The sequence below is a fragment of the Heteronotia binoei genome, chromosome 1 (genome assembly GCF_032191835.1).
Source record: "Heteronotia binoei isolate CCM8104 ecotype False Entrance Well chromosome 1, APGP_CSIRO_Hbin_v1, whole genome shotgun sequence".
NCBI classification, from domain to species: Eukaryota; Metazoa; Chordata; class Lepidosauria; order Squamata; family Gekkonidae; genus Heteronotia; species Heteronotia binoei.
Genome location: NC_083223.1, coordinates 78,888,708 through 78,908,831, shown reverse-complemented (window position 1 = coordinate 78,908,831; position 20,124 = coordinate 78,888,708). Strand labels below are relative to the sequence as shown.

Sequence of the window (20,124 nt, the reverse complement as noted above, 5' to 3'; positions counted from 1 at the left end):
TGGTATGTAGGGGCATATGGACTACCCTTTAAATAGGTGGGTCCTGGGTCATGAAGGTCTTTAAAGGACATAATCAGCATCTTGAATTGAACTTGGAAACAGACTGGCAGCCAGTGAAGCTGCTTCAAAATGGGCACCATAATTTCCTGGTGGCTAGCCCTTGAGGGCCATCTGACTACTACGTTCTGATCAGTTTTAGTTTCAAGGGCAGCCCTACATAGAGTGTGTTGCAGCAATCCGACTGGGAGGTTACAGAAGCATGGATCAGTGTAACCAGATCAGCTGAGTCTAGATAATGAATGCTGGTGAATCAAATGCAGCTGATACAATGTGCACCTGACTACCATGCCAATCTGCTTTTCAAACAGCAAGGCAGGTCTATGAGCACCCCCAAGCTCTTAGCCTGCTCTGAAAAAGGCAATGTTGCTCCATCTAGGTCAAGTGGAGTCAGTCCCTCTAGAATATCAGCTTTCCAAACCATCATGGATTCAGCCTCAGCTTGCTGTGCCTTAGCCTCAGAGCACCAGTTCAGAACCAAGATGGATGCATGTGGAGGCTTTGATAATGAAATACAGAGTTGGGTGTCACCTGCATATTAGTGTCACCCAACCCTGAAGCTCTGGACAATCTCACTCAGCAGCCTCATACTTGTTTGTTTATTTGTTAGATTTTTATCCTGCCCTTCACTCTGTGACACCCCACAAGGTAGCTTCCACCCAGTTGATTCTGCAGCTCCAGTGGAGATTTTTTTTCTGTCCAGTCAGACAGAAAAGAATGAAAGCACTCATTAAAAATGCTAGATGATTTCCCCCCTTTTTTGTTTAATGTTGTACATATTAGAAATTTATCATTCCAAACCCACTGTACATGATTTCATGCCTGTTTTGGAGATTAATAGCCAGCCTCTAACTTTGTTCAATATGGCTTTCAATACATAAACATAAAATTATAATAAAAAAATAATGAAAATGAAATTTGTTTAGTACAGAAAAATGATGATACAGCTGTTTTTAAAAGATACTTGGAGTCACCAATTAAATACCTGGAATAGTTAACATCTCTTTTGAGGTCTCCAAGGCCGCTATCATCCTAAAGGTATACATGTTTATACACGAAAAGCCCCTTCTAATTGTCCAATTTACATTTGAAAACTCAGGATTATTACATATTCCTTAAGGATATGTTTTGATATTCATTTTGAAGAATGAGAACGGATAATCACGTAATAGTATTTAGAAGTCTTTTCTCCTCTTACAGTTGAAAATTTTAATGGTGTGAATGAAACAAAAAACTTCAAAATAATTCCTTAACTTCTGCCTTCCAGTCTCTATGAAATTCCAAGTGTGTCACTGTCTATCTTTGCTGAGGATTTTGACAAATTACTCAAGGAAGCGACAGTTACAGACACCATCCATGATGTGACTTTTCAGGTTGGCACCAGGGTTTTCCCTGCGCACAAGTATATTTTGGCAATGCGTTCTGACTTCTTCAGGAAGCTCTTCATTTCAGATCACGATTGGCTAGATCCTCCTGATCTTTACCGTAAAGAGGAAGATGATTTGGGTTGTGATCTGTTTGTGATAGAAAAACTTCACCCAGACTTGTTTATGTACCTTCTGCAGTACATTTACACAGACTCATGTGATCTCTTGATTTATGGACACATGCCCAAAATGATATACAAAGAAAAAATGGAAGAATATGAGGACACCTTAATTTCAAACTTTAATAAAATAACTGTTCATGAGGATGTTAACAAGAAGTCTGCATTTGAGGTTTACAGAAGTAATCAGGCACAGCTGGTAAATGAAACACAGAAGAGCAAACAAAAATCAGCTTCTAAGAAATGCAAAATTGTTGGAGAAGAAGTGAATCTCATTAAAATGTTACAAGCTGCTGCAAAGAAATTTGGACTGGATAGCTTAAGTTCAAGGTATGGTGTAAATTGTATATGCCTTCTTTCAATTTATCTTCATGTCATGTTGCTTTGTGCATATGGCTCCAAGTCACCAGGAGAAGTTCAAAAGGGATTTTTCTAGCATATAGTTTCCCAGGTGCATGGAGCCGAAGTAACTTCTTTGGCAGGAAGCTTCTTAAAATGCAGTGGAGAGGACATAGCCTTAATGCTGGAACCCTCCTAGTCAAGCGCAGTTCTAAAACTCTGCTTCAGAGAGGCAAATTATGATTGGTAGTGCTGCACGTAATATGTGCTTTAGTAAAGTAGAGCTATTAAACTCTGTTGTATATGTTTTCTAATCCCCTGAATACTATAAGTATATAATATCTCCGTTTCTGGATTATCCATAAGACGCTCTGATAGTTCTAATTAGTGTCATGCAGATAAGTTGTAGCACATGTTCAGGGATGGGATGCTAGGAAGCCTTTGGTCCTTTAGTCATCTGTTTGTGGGGCATAACAGGCTATCTTCCAGAATTTTTGAACCTGTGAAAGAGTTGCTTTCAATAACACACTTTCCCCTCATTCTGGGAGAAAAATGTTCACATTTTCATGGGTTTCCACAAAATATATTGGAATAGTCAAAGGAATGCAGAGAAATAGAACATTTTTTTCCTCTGTCTGTCTTGATTGGTTGTCATTCCTCTTGAACTTTATCCCCTCTGTTCTGTCATTATCTTATTAATTTCACAATGGTATGTTTGTGTAGTTTTCCTTATATAGTATATATGTTAAAAGTTATAAGGTGGCAATTTTAAGTATTTCATTCTTTCTCTGCAGACTTGATGGAGTCAGAATGAGAAATGGAAGAATCAATGTTGTCAACAGAAAAAATGGAAATAAACCAAAGCTGAACCAGAAAAAATGGTGAGTTTCAAAACAGTTTATCAGACTGAATGTACAGTAGCCTTTTTTAAATATGAGAGAACTATTGCCCGGTCCATGGGTGACCTCACTCTCCCCCTCCCCTTTTCTCAGGTAGACTGTGATTTCTTGTTCAGCCATTTTGTTGGTGTATCACTTTTTTCTCTAAGGGTGCTTTTGCCCATGTTTTGAGGTTTTCCCCCCTTGTGAAAGCTAAGTTTGTGAGTTGCAAACAACAACAGTCTGAATGTGATCTGTCTGGTTTTTAACAATAGATGGCCTCAAAATATTTTATTGTTATTTTTAGCTCATACCTCTGTGATGTAACCATGAGGTCTATAGATGGAAAGGAATTCCCATGTCACAAATGCATACTCTGTGCAAGACTCGGTAAGTACAATGCAAGGTATTTCTGTTGCCTTGTTCATAGTTGTGTCTTTTTATGAATGCCAAATAGTATAACAACTCTTTTCCTTTTGCAGACTACTTCCATAGCATGCTTAGTAGCTCCTGGATTGAGGTAAGCTTACCAGGACAATGTGTGGATGAATTGCCATTTTTCTTCCACATGCATTTCTTGTGTTTATTTGGAGATTTTGGGGAAGGGAGGTATTGGCTCACAGAACAGAAGGTTATGTCCTGCTAAGAATATCAAAGATTGGCTCCAGTGCCTGTTTCTACCTTTGAAGGGGAATTCTGTGGGTTGGTCCATTCTCCACTTTTACTGCAAATTCCCTGAGAGACAGCTCCAGCTGTATATCAAAATACAACTTTTTTCATCCTTGATTTTATAGAGAATACTGACCACAAGAGGTCTTTTCCAGTAACTGTATGTTTGTATGCTGTCATGGTTACATGCATTGTGCCAATGGCAGTTGATAGCCATTTGATATTTCTTTTACAATACCCCCTGTGCATGAGGGGAGGAGTTGGGATGACAGATCTCATGAAAATGGCAAACAAGTCGTGTTCATTCCTGCGAGTAAACAGAGGCTTTGGTGTGGTCTCCGAATGTGGCTTACCTGATCAGTGAGCCGTTCCTCCTCTTAAATGATCTATATGCTTTATGGCATGTGAAGGCAAAGTACACCTTCATGTTTTGGTTCAGGAAACAAAAGGTGATGCTACCTGCACTGGACCTAGAGAGGCAGAAATTAACTTGTTACAGGGTCTCCAGCCAGATAAGCAAGGGGTCTTTTGCTGACCTATGCAGAGGTATTGTTCCTACATAGTAGTTCCAGGAGAAACGGTAACAGAGACTGGCCAATTCACAATAAATGACAAATTTATTTACTAGCTCTCTAGAGGCAGACCAAAAACTGCAAATCATAAAAAAAAATTAAGACCATGAAAACAACTACACAAGTAAAACCCAGAATAAAATCACCCTCTCCCTCCCAATAAAAAGTTGCTTATCCATGAAATTGAGAAGGGGGCTGAGGATGAGGAGGAAGAGACAAGGATAGGGAGGGGGAGAGGTTAATACTACCTGATCCAATATGAGTGAGAAGCTGAGAATCACAAGGAGTCTGTGCAGCAGAAGTCTAGCGAGGAGAGAAAGAAACCTGCAAAACAGTTTCAGGGGTATCAAGGTAGTGGGAGAACCAGGCACACTTTTTATCCACCTGGGTTGGTTCTTTTATGGGGGGGGGAGACCATAGCTTGACATGGGACTCTTCATTCCAAGGATCAGGATTGGATAAGGTGAGCAAAGTTTGAGTTTGCCTGGTTAATATGGAGGTAACTTCCATCAGTATTCAGCAGGAAAATTACAGCCGTTGGCATTCCAAGGTGAGGCAATTGATAGGTCTTTTTAGCATATTGATAAAGAATGGGGGTGGTGGTTAAAATGAAGGTAAATAGTCTCATGATGGTTCATCCTGGGTGGATTGGAAATTGAACTCTTTTGATAATAGCTGGGCTGGAGATGATACTTTCTCTATCAACTGGAAATGACCCATATTGCTCTGATGAAGCATTGCTTGCAGCAGGGGTTATGATAGTATTATGCATATCTTGAAGCTGGGGGTTTGACATCCTGCCTCCATGATGGAACGTGCTCTGACATGGCAGGCCAGATGCAGTCTCTGAAACTTATCCCAGGAATCCCCATTTCACTTAGGTTTTCAAGGGGGTGCCCTTCAAAACAACTAAGAGGAGATTGGGAATCAAATTGAGGTGTCTCAGCTGAGGAGAGGGCAGAGGTCTTACAGGGGTCTTATGCCTCTCTTGATCCCCCCACCCCCTTTCAGGAATGTTACCGTGAGATATCAGTTGCAGCACACTCAGTGTATCACATTGACTTTCTGAATAATCATGTGAATAATTTGGAAAGAACAATGGTTCTCCCCACCCCACCCCCAATTTAAGCAAAGGTTTTGGATGTCATTCCTTTAGGCATCACGTTCTGCAGCTCTGGAAATGCCATTCCCTTCTGACATCCTGCAGGTCATCCTTGATTATATTTATACAGATGAAGCTGTTGCAATAAAAGGTGAGGGGACATTAACATTTCTGGAATTCATAAAACGGCACTGAATAGCTTGCCTGGGTGTCTGTGGTACTTTGAGGAAGGGCTTTTTGGAGATGAACGAACAGTGCTGGGGTAAGGCTGGATAATGGTATTGATAATGGAGGATCAGGTTCATGGGACGAAATAATGGCACGCAAATCCATTGCCTGTGATTTGTTTTTTAAAATATTCTTCTGCATTTTTCTCAGCTAAACCCAGACTGGGGAGGATGGCGACAGCACTGCAAGTAGTAAAGACATGTTTAAAGGGTAGTAGGAAACTAAGCTGAGAGTCAAGAGAAATGCTTATGTGTAAACCCAGCAGGCAGAGAGATGTGCTAAAGTACTGCCTCTGGAGAGCATTTATTAAGGAGTATGTAACTAATCAGATGAGTTGACTTTTGCAGTAGGAGGAAATTAATATTGTTAAATAGAGGAAGATTGATATATAAGGCTGAGGAGAGCTCAGAGAATGTGAAAGCAGTCATTTCTATTGAACTTCTGGGGTGAAGAATCCATGCAAGAGTAATGTTTTAGTACACCATCATCTTCCTTCTCTTTGCAGAGAGGCAGGCTTCCTGTTTGATGCTACTTTTATGTTACTTTCTAATGTTAGAAAGTGGTGGAGGCTAAGGTGGACACTAAATATTATAAGTTGGGCCCTGGTTCGCCCAGGCAAGCTCAGTCTCGTCAGAACTTGGAAGCTAAGCAGGGTTGACTGTGGTCAGCACTTGGATGGGAGACTGTCATTGAAATACCCAGTCGAGAGGTGGGGGCAGATCCATTCAGGCACCTCCCTGAATATCTTCCAGGCCCCCCAGCAGGGGCTAGTCACCAGAGGTCGACATGATTTTCTTCCAGATGCACACATGTGCACACACACAATACAAGAATACAAAAAACCCCCCAAAACCATTACAAGTAGGAAACTCATTCAGGATGCAAATTTCCAAATCATTTATAGAATCTCAGAATGTGGAATTTATCTGTGGTGTCCTTGCGGTAGCAGAGCAACTCCTCATGTTACGGCTGAAAGAAATCTGTGAGGTGGCCATTACAGAAAAACGTGAGTTGTATCTTGTTTCAGAATGTTGTATTTATTTACCTTTGCCTATTGTTTTATAACCCTGTGAGATCTTAACATTTATTATTTTCGTGTGTAGTCTTAAAGCTAAATGCCTGAATTCAGTGGCCTTTAAAGTGAGTTCCAGGGAACCTTATCAGTGGTTCCTCAGTGAGAAGGTCAGTAGTGGCAGGCAGATTGTCTTCCACTACCCATCTTCCCTCACAACATGGCATGGACATGTTCGGACAATTCCAAGGTTGTGCTTATCATTTGGGGGGGGAGGGGCGGTTTGCACAGGAAATCTTGCTTCATCATCCAGCATGAACTGAGAGTTTGTCCTAGAACAAGGAACCTGCTGGTCATGCTGTGAGATGGAGTGCTGGACTGGATGACCCGCTAATCTGATCCAGCAGGGCTTTTATTATGTCAACACACCCCAGAATCTTTTTCAGTGCTCTGGGATTTGGATATTGGAATTTTTCAAATGCATACAAGCAGATTAATATTAACAAGTGACTTATGGAAAAGTTTGCTTTTTCTTTTGTCTGTTATGCTATTCTTTCTGGGTCGTCAGTAATTCACCTGTTCTTCTCAATTTCAGTAACTTTAAAGAATGCTGCTGAGCTTCTGGAGTTTGCAGCAATGTATAATGCTGAACAATTGAAACAGGCTTGCTTTCAGTTCATTGTGTTAAATATGGCAGCCATACTTGAAACAAGGTAAGGAAAGCAATAAGGTGGCTCTGCGAGCACAATGGCTGTCTTAATTGAACTGTGATCCAGAAGGAATCTGGAAGGATTCCAGTGTATTGGTGTCTGAGAGTTTCTTGGCAGCTGTCTTCTCAGAACAGTTCAGTTATCATTTGTCCTTCTAATTAAAAAAAAAAAAGGTTTAGAAATTCAACACTGTATGCATTCATTCATTCATCCATCCATCCATTCACACACTGCTTTTTCTCCTTGATAGGGGCCAAAGCAGCATACAACATTGTTTTCCCTTCCATTCTGTCCTTGTAACAGCACAGTGAAATAGGTTAGTCTGAGTGTCATCTCCGAGCTTCAATGGCAGGGTAGAGATTCCAACCTGGGTGTCTCAGATGCTAATCCAGCTCTAGGCATGTGGCAGTGTTCACTTGATTTTCCTTTTAATAGGTTATGTTTATTTGATTTATATCCCACTCTCCTCGCTGAAGCAAGCTCAGGGCGACTCACAATTTCATAATAAAACGACAGCAAAACGTTTAAATTAAAGCATTAAATAAAAACAATTAGGTGCTAATTTCAATACAGTTCAAAGATAGCATTCAGTAATCTTAAAACATCCATTCAGATCCATTCAGTTAAATAGTGCTAGCATGAAATTCTAAACAGCTTTTTTTAAAGCAGCATATTCCATTTTATTATGTGGGTTCACACTTCCCCAAATTCAGCTTTGTGTATCCTCCAGTATGAGTGGGAGAATTTCTGAGATTGTTTTCAGAACGGTAAGGAAATGACACATGGGGGGGGGGGAGGGGAGATTCACTGATAAATCTTTACAACGTAACTAAATGTATGTGCTAAACACTTCTGTTTTTTCTACATTCATTTCTCATATGGTCTTAACACTTAGCACTGTGTTCCTACCTTTCATCAGTCACCTCTCAGTTTCCTTATTATTCTTTTCTGTTCCAAATCCACCCATTCTCCTGTTGTGCTTTCTGTATGCTGCTGCATATATGTAAATAGCTTCTAGTTTGTCAAGTTCCTTCTCCTTTCTAACAGGCTTGCCCCACATGGTGTCTTTTGGTATCATCAGCATCATCATTTCTAGTTTGCTTGTAAAGATCCAGTGGCTTTACTGTTTTTCTAACTGTATGTGTTGAGAGAATCATGGGAAGGTGTAGCATCCCATGTCAGCATATTAGAGCGCAGCTGAATAAAAGTGCCTTCTTGGAGCAGCTGCCGATCTTCCACCAGCAAATGAAGGCTTTTGTTTTGTTTGGCATTCCCTCAGTGATCCTCTTTCCTGACCAGTATTTTAATTGTTGTTTTATGCCTTTGTATGCATTTTAACTGTTTTGATGATGTGTGTGTTGGTGGGGGGGTATTTTAATGGTTTTAATATGTGATTTTAACAAGTATGTTTTAAATTGTTAGCTACCTTTGTGGCCCTTGTGAGGACAGAAAGGAGAAATCTACTATTACTAATAAATACTAATGTGTTGGGTTTTTTTAGGGCTTTGGATGTTTTGAGTGATGATGTTTTGAAGGAGCTTTCTGCCTCTTATAGAAAAATGGTAAGCTGCACCATTAATTATTAAACTGTGGCGGCCCCCTCCTGGTGGAACCAGTTGCCGGAGGAGGTGAGGGCCCTGCGGGACCTTGCCCAGTTCCGCAGGGCCTGTAAGACAACCCTCTTCTGGCTGGCCTATGACTAGCTGGTACAAGAAATCCAGGTGTAGTTATATTAGAGGTTGCTGTCCCTAATGTTTTAAATGGTTTAAATGTCTTATAATTTAAAATATTTTATAATTTTAAATGTATTAATTAATTTTAACTGTTTTATGTTTAAATGCTATTATGTGGAATTCTATGCTGTGAGCCGCCCTGAGCCACTTGTTGGGAAGGGCGGGATATAAATTAATAAATAATAATAAATAAAATAACTTAGTTGCATTAAATAAGATTGTTACTGAAAATTATTCATAGGTGTTAGCATGGGCATAGCTTATTGAATCTATAACATATGCCTTGATTTGCTTTAGGTTCTTTTGAATGACTTTTTGCTAGCTAATTTGCTAATTATGTAACACTGAGGTCTGTCTCATGATTTAATCAGTGTCATAGAAAATACATTTTAGAATAAGTGTAATAATGTAGCAAAATGCTGTGTACTTTATTGATTTGTATGCATTATGCAAGAAAATTCAGCAGGCTGCGTTTGGTGGGGAGGGGTTGTTTCAGTTAAGTTGTAATCTCTTTAAAAATAGCTTATTTAGGTGGTGGCATTAAAATGCTGTAGCAAAAAAAAAAAATGCTGTAGCTTTTGACCTGAGACTTTTTTTATCACCCCAGTGGATGACCTTTGTCAGACAAAAGATGAAGAGAGATATATCCCTGTTAGTTCTGTTGGACTTCTGAATGATTTTCAGTGACAATTACCATGGCATCTTCTGGGACTAAGATGTTAGGTTCCAGAAGGTTCCTTGCTGAGATGTCAGGTTCCAGAAAGTGGCGATGGCAGACTGCTGCTCTGTTTTATGCTGATTGGCCTGTGGGGTTTCTCAGGGTTCCACCATGTAGTAAGAATAACATGGGAGATATGAAACACCTGGTGGTTGTTGCCTGGATCATACAGGTATGGCATCATCAGTGTGCTGGTATCCCCCAGCTCTGTCTTTCTCAGCCAGATTCTAGAAAGGTAACAAATTCTGAATTTGTGTCGGTTTCCAGTGATGGACTGGGTGAAAGTGAATATACTAAAGCTTAATCCAGAGGAGGCAAAGTATCTGGGAATATGTCTGACACAGGAATAGGTAATACTTCCCATAAGACTGAGGCCTGCAAAATGGAGGGGCTGTTAGATGTATACCTTGATGTAGATGTTGGAGTAGCAGTTTGTGGCCAAAAGAGTGTTCCTACCTTATTTACATCTCAGCTGAACTACTGTACAGATCTGTGTGGGATGCCTTTTAGATGTGTGGAAAGTGCAGCTGAGTCAGAATTTGCATGTATTGATCACATAATTGTCCACCTTTCTCCTCAAAACTTAGTAGAGACTGAAGAATGCATCAGTTAGATTGCTAACAGGAGCCACGGGAGTGTATTATGTCAGCTGACCAGTACTTGTGTTGGCTGCCAGTTAGTTTCTAGGCACAGTTTGAAGTATTAGTCTTAATCGTTAAGGCTCTAAAATTGTCTAGGTTTAGGATAGTTAAAGGCCTACCTATTCCCACATTAAAATCTTCTTCCTTTATGTGTCTTCTTGGTTGAAAGTACTGGGGTGGAAGTTTCTTGAGGGTTAGGATATTTTCAGTAGTGGCAATGAGTCTCTGGACTCCTACATAAGATGAGGTATGATACCAGTGGCTCATCTAGTAAAGAAATGCTTATTTTGTTCAGAATCTACTGTATATCAAATGTTATTGGATGGTCTGGGGAATGGGAGAAAAAGTTCTCTCTCCAAGTTCTCCATTCAGTGTGTAACTTTATCATCTCTTCCCTTTGGTTGTCTTTGGCTAATTTAAGCAGCCCAACACTCTTTAGTCTTTCTTTGATCTTTGTAACTTTTTGATTTCCTGCTTCTGCACATTGTCCACCTCTGCAATATCGGTTTTGAGATATGGCAACCACAAATACAAATAGCATTTCAAATGTAGCTACACCATAGAGCTCTGCAGTGGCCTCATATACTGACAATTTTGTTTTCAGTTTTTCTAATAATCCCTTGTATCAAGTTTGCCTTTCACTGCTTGTGTTCACTGTTGATACTTTCTTCCAGTTATCTACCATGATCCCAAGATCTTTTTGGTCAGTGAATGTCAGCAGACCTTACTAGTGTACATGTGAAATGTGGATTTTATGCCCCATTGTGTATCACTTTACACTTCCATTGAGCCTCATTTGCCACTCTCTCCCCAGTTTGCAGATAATCTTTTGGAGCTCTTTGCAATCTGCTTTGGTCTCACCATCTGGAATAATTATTTTCAGCAAACTTGACCACTGCTTATTCCCAGTCTAGGTAATAGTGTAGTCCTAGTATCAAGCTCTGTGGAACCGCATTTCTCTTTACTTCCCTCCATTGCAAGAAGTGTCCATTCACTCCTACCATTTGCATTCTGTTGACCAGTTTCTAATGAACAAAAGGATGCATCCTCTTGTCACCTGGTAGGCAGAAAGGTGAGATATAATAATTGTAAATGAGTTCAGGAGTCTTTGGTGAGGAATGATATCAGAGCTTTTTCTAAGCTGTTGATCATGTCTCCCTGATCAACATTGTCCATGCTTTTTGTTAACCTTGTCAGAGAACCTCCAAAGGTTGCTGACTTCCCTTTGTAGAAGAGTTAGATTCAAGTCTAATAGCACTTTAGAGACCAACAAGTTTTTGGGGATATAAGTTTTTTTGAGTCAGAGCTCTGTTCCTTTTGCAGAAGCCATGGTGATTCTTCCTCAGAGTTTGTTCCTCTGTTTGCTTATCAATTCTATTGTCAAAAACAGTTTTTACCAGTTTACTCAGGACATATATTAGAACGTACTAGTCTCTGTGGACCCCCTTTTAAAAATTGGCATCCCATTTGCTATATTCCAGTCATCTTGGGGAAAGAGCAATCTTACTGAAGCTGCATAGTTTTGTTCAGCAATGTAGATAGACCCAGGTGGGCAGCTGTGTTGGTCTGAAGCAATGAAGTCGAAGTCCAGTGGCACCTGGACAAAGTTTTGTTTAAAATGTAACCTTTCGTGTGCTAAAAGCACACTTCATCAGACAATAGTATGAGATGAAATTAGTAGTCCTGCATATATAGATAATGAGCAGTGAATTGGTATGCAAAATAATGAAAATGTTTTAACAGATTAAAAGAATAACAAGTTTGGGTCTGGTAATTCTCAGTCTGGGTTCAACTGAGAGGGAAAAACAGCAAAGGCAATAAACATGTCAGAATTGGAAATTGATGTCTATGTCATTAGGTTTCTTAATTGTGTTGAGTAATAAATTTAGCGTCTGTTGCAATTTCCATTCGTCTCCTCTAAAGCATGGGTTAAAATAACAGCATTGTTCTCTAGAATAAAGCTGGAGTCTACTCTGTTCAAATACTAATACAAAAAATGCATTAGAATACAGTGGATGTATACTTCTCAAATATGGGTTAAATTAACAATATCCTTTCTTAAGAGTAGTACTGTCAGAGAGATTTCTACATTTCATACTATTGTCTGATGAAGTTTGCTTTTGGTACATGAAAGCTTCCATTTTGAATAAAACTTCGTTGGTCTTAAAAGTGTCACTGGACTCTAACTTTATTCTATTTGTTCAACAATGTTTGTACATTGTGTAATGCATACAGCTTTCTTCCTAGGCATTCAAGTTATCATAGAATCACAGAGTTGTAAGGGACCTCCAGGGTCATCTAGTCCAACTCTCTGCACAACACAGGATCAAAACACTTATCACAGACCCATCTCTTTGGGTTCCTAAGGATTAAGCACCAATATTCTTCCAGGGGGTAGCCTTGGTGTGAGAAGATCATCTGTTTTCCATCCCACAAACTGATCCCTTCCAAGGATTGTCCACCCAGCTTTTGCCCTGGGATCCTATTTCTTCCAGACAGCAGAAGAGCAGTCATGAAGGGAGCAGATCCCTGAAAATTTCATCTACATTACTTCTGCTTCCTTCACCACCTTTAGGCATTCTAGCTTCATGGCTGATCTTTGTCTTAATGCCTTACAAGTTAAAGGTTTCTGGAACTACATGAAGGGAAGAATAGAGTCTTGTGGCCTAGCTTCCTTGCTTACTTGCCAGATTCATGCACTCCTTTTATTTGATGTATGTCCTGCTTTTCAACTGTAAGATCCTCAAAGTAGCTTTCATTTTTAAAATTATTTAAAAATATTTTTTTAATTTCCTCCACCACTTCATTCTTAATACAAGATGTCTCTTTGTTAAGTTTGCAGGACCTCCTGATGTTCTCTCTGTTGTTTTTTTGCGGTTGGTGTCTTTGGAATGGCAACCTGGGTGGTGTGCTCTTTTGCCTTTTCACCCTTTTTCATTCCTTTTGGTGGTGGAAAGTGCTGTCAAGTTGCAGCTGACTTAGGGCAACCCTGTTGGATTTTCAGGGCAAGAGATGTTCAGATGTGGTCTGTCATTGCTTGCCTCTGTGTCACAAACATGGACTTCCTTTATGGTCTCTGGTCCAAGTACTAACCAGGGTAACCTTGCTTAGCTATGGCAGAACCTCCCATTGTAGTTAGTTATTGTGCCCTAAATAATAAAACTGGTGCTTTTGAGTAACAGGTGTTTGAAGGAGGAGATAAAAGGGCCAGCTATCTTTGTCCTTTCAGGAGACTGAGATCTACTGTGTTTTGGAATCTTTAAACCCTTTATGGACTGCCTTAAATCTGATTTATAGCTTTGTAAAGGGCATTTACCTGATTCCTTCTCAGTTGATGCTCTGGTGCTCTGTAGAGGCAGAAATTTTCAGAAGAGCCTATGCGAACTAGGTTTATTTGTTGTTATGCTTTGTTCATTCTGCTTGTGTTTGTACTTTAACTGCTTCTGTTCACTTAATGTAATGTTTGCCATCTTGGGGATTTTACAGATCAAAAGAGAATATAAATATATTATTTAATAATGGAAACAGTGCAGGTTAAAATGGTAGAAATACAACTGAAGAAGAGATTTTTGGCTGTTTAATAATTGAAGGTATGTGTTTGAACCTTAGAGTAGTGCCTAGTCATGTATTCGATACATTAATATATAAAACTTCTGCTACCCATTACACCAACTCACCATGAAGGGCTATTATGCCCTCGAGCTTTTAAATTTCCAAACTAGTTCAGGACCTGCTTGTCTTCTCCAATATGCAACTTAAAGGAATTTGTGATGTTGTAGATTACAGCTATGGTCAGGAGAGTAATTACACCGTATCAAGATGGCCCTGATATCAGTTCATTGGAGCCTGAGGAAGGAGAAACCTTTGTGTTCCTGAAAGAAGAGCTAAGTACGGAGCAAGCTATTCAGTAAGGTTCAGCCTTTTCTCTTTTGATACAGCTTTCTTATCTCTTTATACCCTGTTTCACGTTTTCACTAGGTTCTAAGTAGCAAGTCTACATCTGGAATGGGGTGGCATGGCTGGGTAGCAAAAAATGAATATACTTAAGAAAGCTAAGTGTTGCAAGTTCTCTCAGTTAATAAGCTATTTTTCTCCAAGTAGTTATAACTAAGTTTTTATTTTGCATTGTTAATAAGCTATTTTTCTCCAAGTAGTTATAACTAAGTTTTTATTTTGCATTGTTTCTGTGTGTTACAAAGGCCCAGTGAGAATTTCACCTGCTCCATTTAAAAGTGAATAAGATCAGGTTTAAGCAGATATGTTATAGAGCTCTGGGAGAATCTTAAAGTGGCAAGAAACCTTGAGTTCCTAATATAGTCTTAATTAGGTGATCCTGACATAGCCTTAATTAGGCGATCCTGATGTTAAGATATTTTTCTGGGAGTATGCAGTAAGAAAAGCTACTGTGCTGTATGAGGTTATTAATTCTTAAACTGAGTTAAATCTAAATGTGTATTTTTATGTATTTAAATTAGGGAAGCTCTTCTCAAAAAAGCAAAAGCTAAAGCTAAAAAGAAGCCTCGAAGACGGTCGGACAGCTCAGGAGGATATAATTTATCAGATATAATTCAGAGTCCACCCTCCACAGGTTAGTGAGGACTGAGCTTCCTTCAAAGAGGTGATTTGTAGGTTACTTTTTGAGTAATTGGCAAGTAGCAGAAATAATTTGCTCATATGGACGTGTCACAAAAATCCATTACATATTAATTACTGCATGTGGCTTTGAATATGGATAAGACCTATGCCCACTCATTATTAGTATCATATGAATCTGTTCATTTTCATGGATCACTCCAATTTATGGAAACATTTCCCTTCATGTGATTCCATTATCACCTTTGGGTTAATCATGGAGTTTCATCTGGCCCTCATTTGATGGAACTAGTGGTAGATGTCTGATCCTCACGTGTCTATGATCATTTGTTCTCAGTGTGCTCCAGTGTTTGTTGTCCTGTGTGATGTTATTTCTTCAGGCCAGAGGGTGACTTGCTGATTGTCCCCATAGCTGCAGGATTGTCACTTTCTGCTTGTCTTGTGAGGCAAATAGAATATGCTGCATTTTGCACTAACGCTGTGTATAAAAGTGTATTTACACTTATGAGCACTGTATGTAAAACCAACAGGCTGGTAAAGTGGAAGTTGCAAGACTTACCCCTCCTGGAGTCAGTCAAAATCCGCTTCACTGTTGAACTTTAAAACCCCTATCAAATCCACCTCCTGCTTTTTGCTGCCTTTGCATAGGAGACTGGAGCAAAAGGCAAGATGTGGCTCACTTTGTGGCTGACTCCTCCCTCTCTAACCATTACAGGCCAGAGTTTATGTGCATCAAGCTGCCAGATATTTTGGCCTATGAAAAAATAGAACAAATTGGGGTTTTGAAAACATAACACTTTATTACAGCTCAATGTATTGGTCAACTTAAAAAGGGTTTTACCACTCACGTCAGCAAACAAGACTTTAAAACATAATCCTACGTGTGGTGTACAGCAATAATGAAACATATTATCCATATTGGTATTCAACCACATAAGTTTCCATCAGTTTCCTTCTGAGTTGGAATAAAATGAAGTTTACTTTAGTATAAACAATAATGGGAGTGGTCTGTAAAACAAGTAGAATGCAATGAAGCGACTGTAAGGTTGCAGTTGCCAGTGATGCTTCCCCCGTTCCCCGGCAGTTGCAAAAGCACGATGCGAAATTGCAGGAGTAGACAGTCTGAAGACATGTCTGGCTAAGCCAACAGGTAAGGAAGTAGGAACATACCAAACAAACACTGATTGACACAAAATAGAGTAAAGTAAGTAAGTGAAGTAAAGTAAATTTATTTTTGTATCCCGCCCTCCCCCGCCAAAGGCAGGCTCAGGGCGGCTTACAGACATGGGACAACCATGTTTTGAATAAAATACAATCAAGACAAAAGCAAATTAAAATACAATAGGTTACCGTTATAGATTAGTTAAAATAGATAAAACAGCTGTTATGAATTAAAAGTAATAGTTAAGGTGCTACAGTTCACAGTCGTGTATAAGATGGCTAGGTGGCTACAAGTCAATTTAATTTAGCCAGGTTCTATCTTAAAAGCAAGCTGAAAGAGGATGGTTTTGCAAGCCCTGCGGAACTGATTCAAGTCAGAATCTTGCATGTGCAGAAGGCATATCAGGGTGAAAATCTCTAGATGCTAACCAAGTCAGAAAGGTTTCCATAATGCCCGTGAAAGTGACTTATGCCCCTTAATGATTACCTGTGACTATTTTTGTGAAGGTTGTTGCATTCTGTCTGGATGTGTGTCATGGTTAGAAAGGTTAGTAAAGGACTGAACTTAATAGACTGGTTACTGAAAGGTATATCATTCACCTTGTGGTTTAATTTAGGGAGCCAAGAACCAGTTAAAATAGATTGGAGTTAGAGTTAAGTGTTGTAAGATTGTTGATTTCATGCAACATTTAAATATCTTCCACTGACCTAAATGGCACTTGAATGTGTCTATCTCAAGCTGAATCCCACAAGTTTAAAAAAATTGGGCAAAAGGTCACTTGAGGGTCACTAGTTATTTTCTAAGCCAGGGGTGTTGAACTCATTTGTAAAGAGGGCTGGCTCTAACATAAATGGGACTTTGTGGGGCCAGGCCATGCATGTCACAAAATGTAATGCCAGGTTGCAGAGGTTTAAACTTTATAAAGGAAACAGAGAAACACAATTAAAGGTATTGGTTTTTTTAAACTTAAAATACAAACATGACCCTCTATGATTCTATAACTTAGGCAGATCACGAGAAGGAGAGCAGAGGGAGGTACTTGTGAAGTTCCTGCATTGTGCAGGGGGTTAGACTAGATGACCCTGGAGGTCCTTTCCAACTCTGTGATTCTATGTTTAAAACTCTCGCAATATTTTGTTTTAAATTGAAAGGTGGAGGAACAGTGGGATTTGGCAATGCAATTTTAAAAATAAAACATCAAGAAAAACAGAAGGATCACAGCAGAAACTAAAAATATAAAATACTCTTGAGCCTGGGAAAACATGAAATGCCTGGGCGTCGCAAGTTTCTCCCCCCACACCCCAGGTCTATTCAAACTGGCAGTGACTCTGCAGTGTAATATCCTCCTTTGGCTTTGGGTTCCCAGGTTAGAGTACTTACTAGGCACCAGTTTTCAAGTCTATTCAGTAGAGACAAGCTGGCTCAAAGCATCAACCCTTTATTTGCAAGGACACAACTTCAGGAAGCAACAGCTGCAGCTGGCTATAGGAACACTGGAAAGAATGAGATATATTAATTTTGACTATAATAATTCATAGTGTTATACTTTGAAATGTTAATACTCTTTCTCATCGTTATTAATACATGTAATAATCTGGTGTGTAAAGAAAAAGAGAGCTGATTGCTTCAGATATGATTCAGGAAAGCTACCTTCTATGCTTGGAGCAGACCCTGTGGATCTAAGGATCATAGTCCTTCAGTTTGTGGGTCAAATCGGAGGAAGAAATGACTGTAATTATATTTGTTAAACTTCTTAATATCTTTCCAATGTTTTTGTTATGTTCATATGAACAACTTGGCCCCCTGGACCCTGTAGCAGTTCTCCATTCTGATCCTCCTGGCTGGAAGTAAATAAATGCAGTCTGGTCAAAATGAGTGTGTTTACACTGAGGGTGGATGCACTGACTTCTAGCCCTAGAAGGAGGGTCCAGGGTTGACTTAAGAGGGTCAGTGGCAAAGAGAGCCATAATGGCTGGTTTAGCAACAACAGATCTCATCATAGTTCTGAAAGTACTGGCTGTTTTTCCTTAGTTCTCTATTTGATATCGGTGTTGATACCAGCCTCCGTATAGGCAGCAGTTCAAGGGGCCAGTTCCTTTGTAAAGCCCTATTACTGTTATGGGTTGGGTGACTGGATGGCAGCTGGTTAGGGTATAAAGGAGAAAAAAGTAGGGCTCTGCTTCCTGCCCAGACATTTCCCAGAAGGTACAGATTCACAGTGGGTGAGCTTCAGACTGATATAAGGGTAGAGTTTGCTTTTTTTGTCAGGTCACAGCTGACTCATTGTGACTCTGTAGTTTTTTCAAGGCAAGCGATGTTCAAAGGTGAGCATAAGAAAAGCCATATTGAATCAGGTCAGTGGCTATCCAGTCCAACACCCTGTGTCACACAGTGGTCAAAGACCAAATGCTATCAGGAGGTCCACCAGTGGGGCCAGAGCTTCAGAAGCCCTCCCACTGTTGCCCACCCATGCACCAAGAAGTTAGAGCATCGCTGACCCAGACATAATGTTCCATATATATGTTGTGGCTACATAAACCTCTGCTTCATGTGTCCCCTCTTGAAGCTGTCTATGCTTGTAGCACCGCCACTTCCTGTGGCAGTGAATTCCACGTATTAATTAATCTTTGGGTGAAGAAGTACTTCCTTTTATCTGTTCCAAGCCTACTGCCCACAAGTTCTTGTATTGTGACTAGAAGAATGGGGAAAAAGCTATTTTTTTTGGGGGGGGGTGTGTTCAGGTATATTAAACCTGAAAAATATTGGTACTTTCTGATATCTCCGAACCCAATATCAGTATGGACTTCTGAATTCACTAGCCGAGTTGCAGTAGTGGGGCTTGGAGGGGTAGGCATTGAAAGAGATTAAATGCCTGTTGCCTTCTCTAAGCATGGCAGCAAGACTTGCTGGGTTGTACTGCTGTGGCAATCGGGCTTGGAGGAGAAGGCATTTAAAGAGACTGCAATTTCTTTAAATGCCTTCTCGGTATAGTTAAATGCACTTGAATAAAAGCAAAATGAGAGAGGCTTTTTTTGGGAGAGGAGTCAGCTATATTAGTTGAATATAGATCTCTGATCTGCATTCAGCTTGAAAATACCAGTCAATAATTTTTTCAGCTCAGGTAAACCAAATGCACACCCTTAATTTTGAGAAAGGGAGAAAAGTACTGTATGGAGGAACCATACAAAGGCGGTTCACCATTCCCTGCCTCTATGTAGCAACTTTGGTCTTCCTTGGTAGTCTTCTGTACAAGTAGTAACCAGGGCCAACTCTGCCTAGTTCCTGAGAGCTGATGAGAGCAGGTGTGACAGTAAGGTATGGGTTAACAGAAAACCAAGGAAAACCAAGGACGCACAGAGCCTGTGTCAGGTGACCTAAGGGTGGGGGCCAGAGTGCTCGGAACTCTCAGAGTGTGAGATTGTCAGCTAACGGCTGAGGGAGTCAGTTAGTTCCTGACAGAGCTAGAGAGAGTTAGTGCCTGACAGAGCTAGAGAGAGTTGGTGCCTGACAGAGTCTGAGAGAGTTGGTCTTTGAGGGAGCTGAGACAGTAGCTAAGAGTCTTTGTGAGAAGCAAAGCTGACTGCTAGCTCTATAAAACAGCCAAGGGGCTGTGTGTGACTAAGGAGAGTCACGTGAAGACCTGAGAGGTCACAGACACTTATATACATCTCTTGAGATCTAGAGAGGTGGTTGAGGGAACAGATGTGGGTCTAAAAGTTTGAAGGACTGGGAGTAGAGGCTCCAGTCGACTTGAGAGACTTGGCACATTACACCCAAGAGGCCAGCCTATACTAGTAGTGGAGAGTGTATTATAGAGGAACTGTGAACCTGAGAGACCTAAGAAAAAGAAAGATATTAGAAAGCCTGAAACAACTGAGCAACTTGTTAACTGCATGAGTTACATGATAGCCTATGTATAAATCACCCATATCCCCAGTTGAAGACTTTGTGTTGAATTAAATATCTGTGGTTTATTTTAAAGTTCTCTGGTGCCTATGATTTGGGAAAACTAACAAAACTGCTGTGGTCCCCTACGAATTGAATTAAACATCCATCTGAAAGCAAAACCACCGAAGAGACTAATATAGAGAGAAATCCAAATCTTACCCACCTCTTGAGTTATATATTCCTGAGGTAAAAGTTTTAAAAGAAAGAACTGAGGAG

At 40.0% G+C, this 20,124-nt stretch overlaps 1 protein-coding gene across 2 annotated transcripts in view; it reads left to right on the top strand.

Annotated features, from left to right (window-relative positions):
- The window catches only part of IBTK (inhibitor of Bruton tyrosine kinase), a 59,089-nt gene that overhangs the window by 23,208 nt on the left and 15,757 nt on the right, over positions 1 to 20,124 (top strand). For both annotated transcript variants that reach the window (XM_060236493.1, XM_060236486.1), the window contains exons 12-21: positions 1,325 to 1,933; positions 2,737 to 2,823; positions 3,128 to 3,210; positions 3,303 to 3,340; positions 5,218 to 5,314; positions 6,296 to 6,397; positions 6,999 to 7,116; positions 8,615 to 8,675; positions 13,985 to 14,112; positions 14,681 to 14,793. In XM_060236493.1, the coding sequence (XP_060092476.1) occupies positions 1,325 to 1,933; positions 2,737 to 2,823; positions 3,128 to 3,210; positions 3,303 to 3,340; positions 5,218 to 5,314; positions 6,296 to 6,397; positions 6,999 to 7,116; positions 8,615 to 8,675; positions 13,985 to 14,112; positions 14,681 to 14,793 (1,436 nt within the window). The remainder of the gene's footprint in view (positions 1 to 1,324; positions 1,934 to 2,736; positions 2,824 to 3,127; positions 3,211 to 3,302; positions 3,341 to 5,217; positions 5,315 to 6,295; positions 6,398 to 6,998; positions 7,117 to 8,614; positions 8,676 to 13,984; positions 14,113 to 14,680; positions 14,794 to 20,124) is intronic.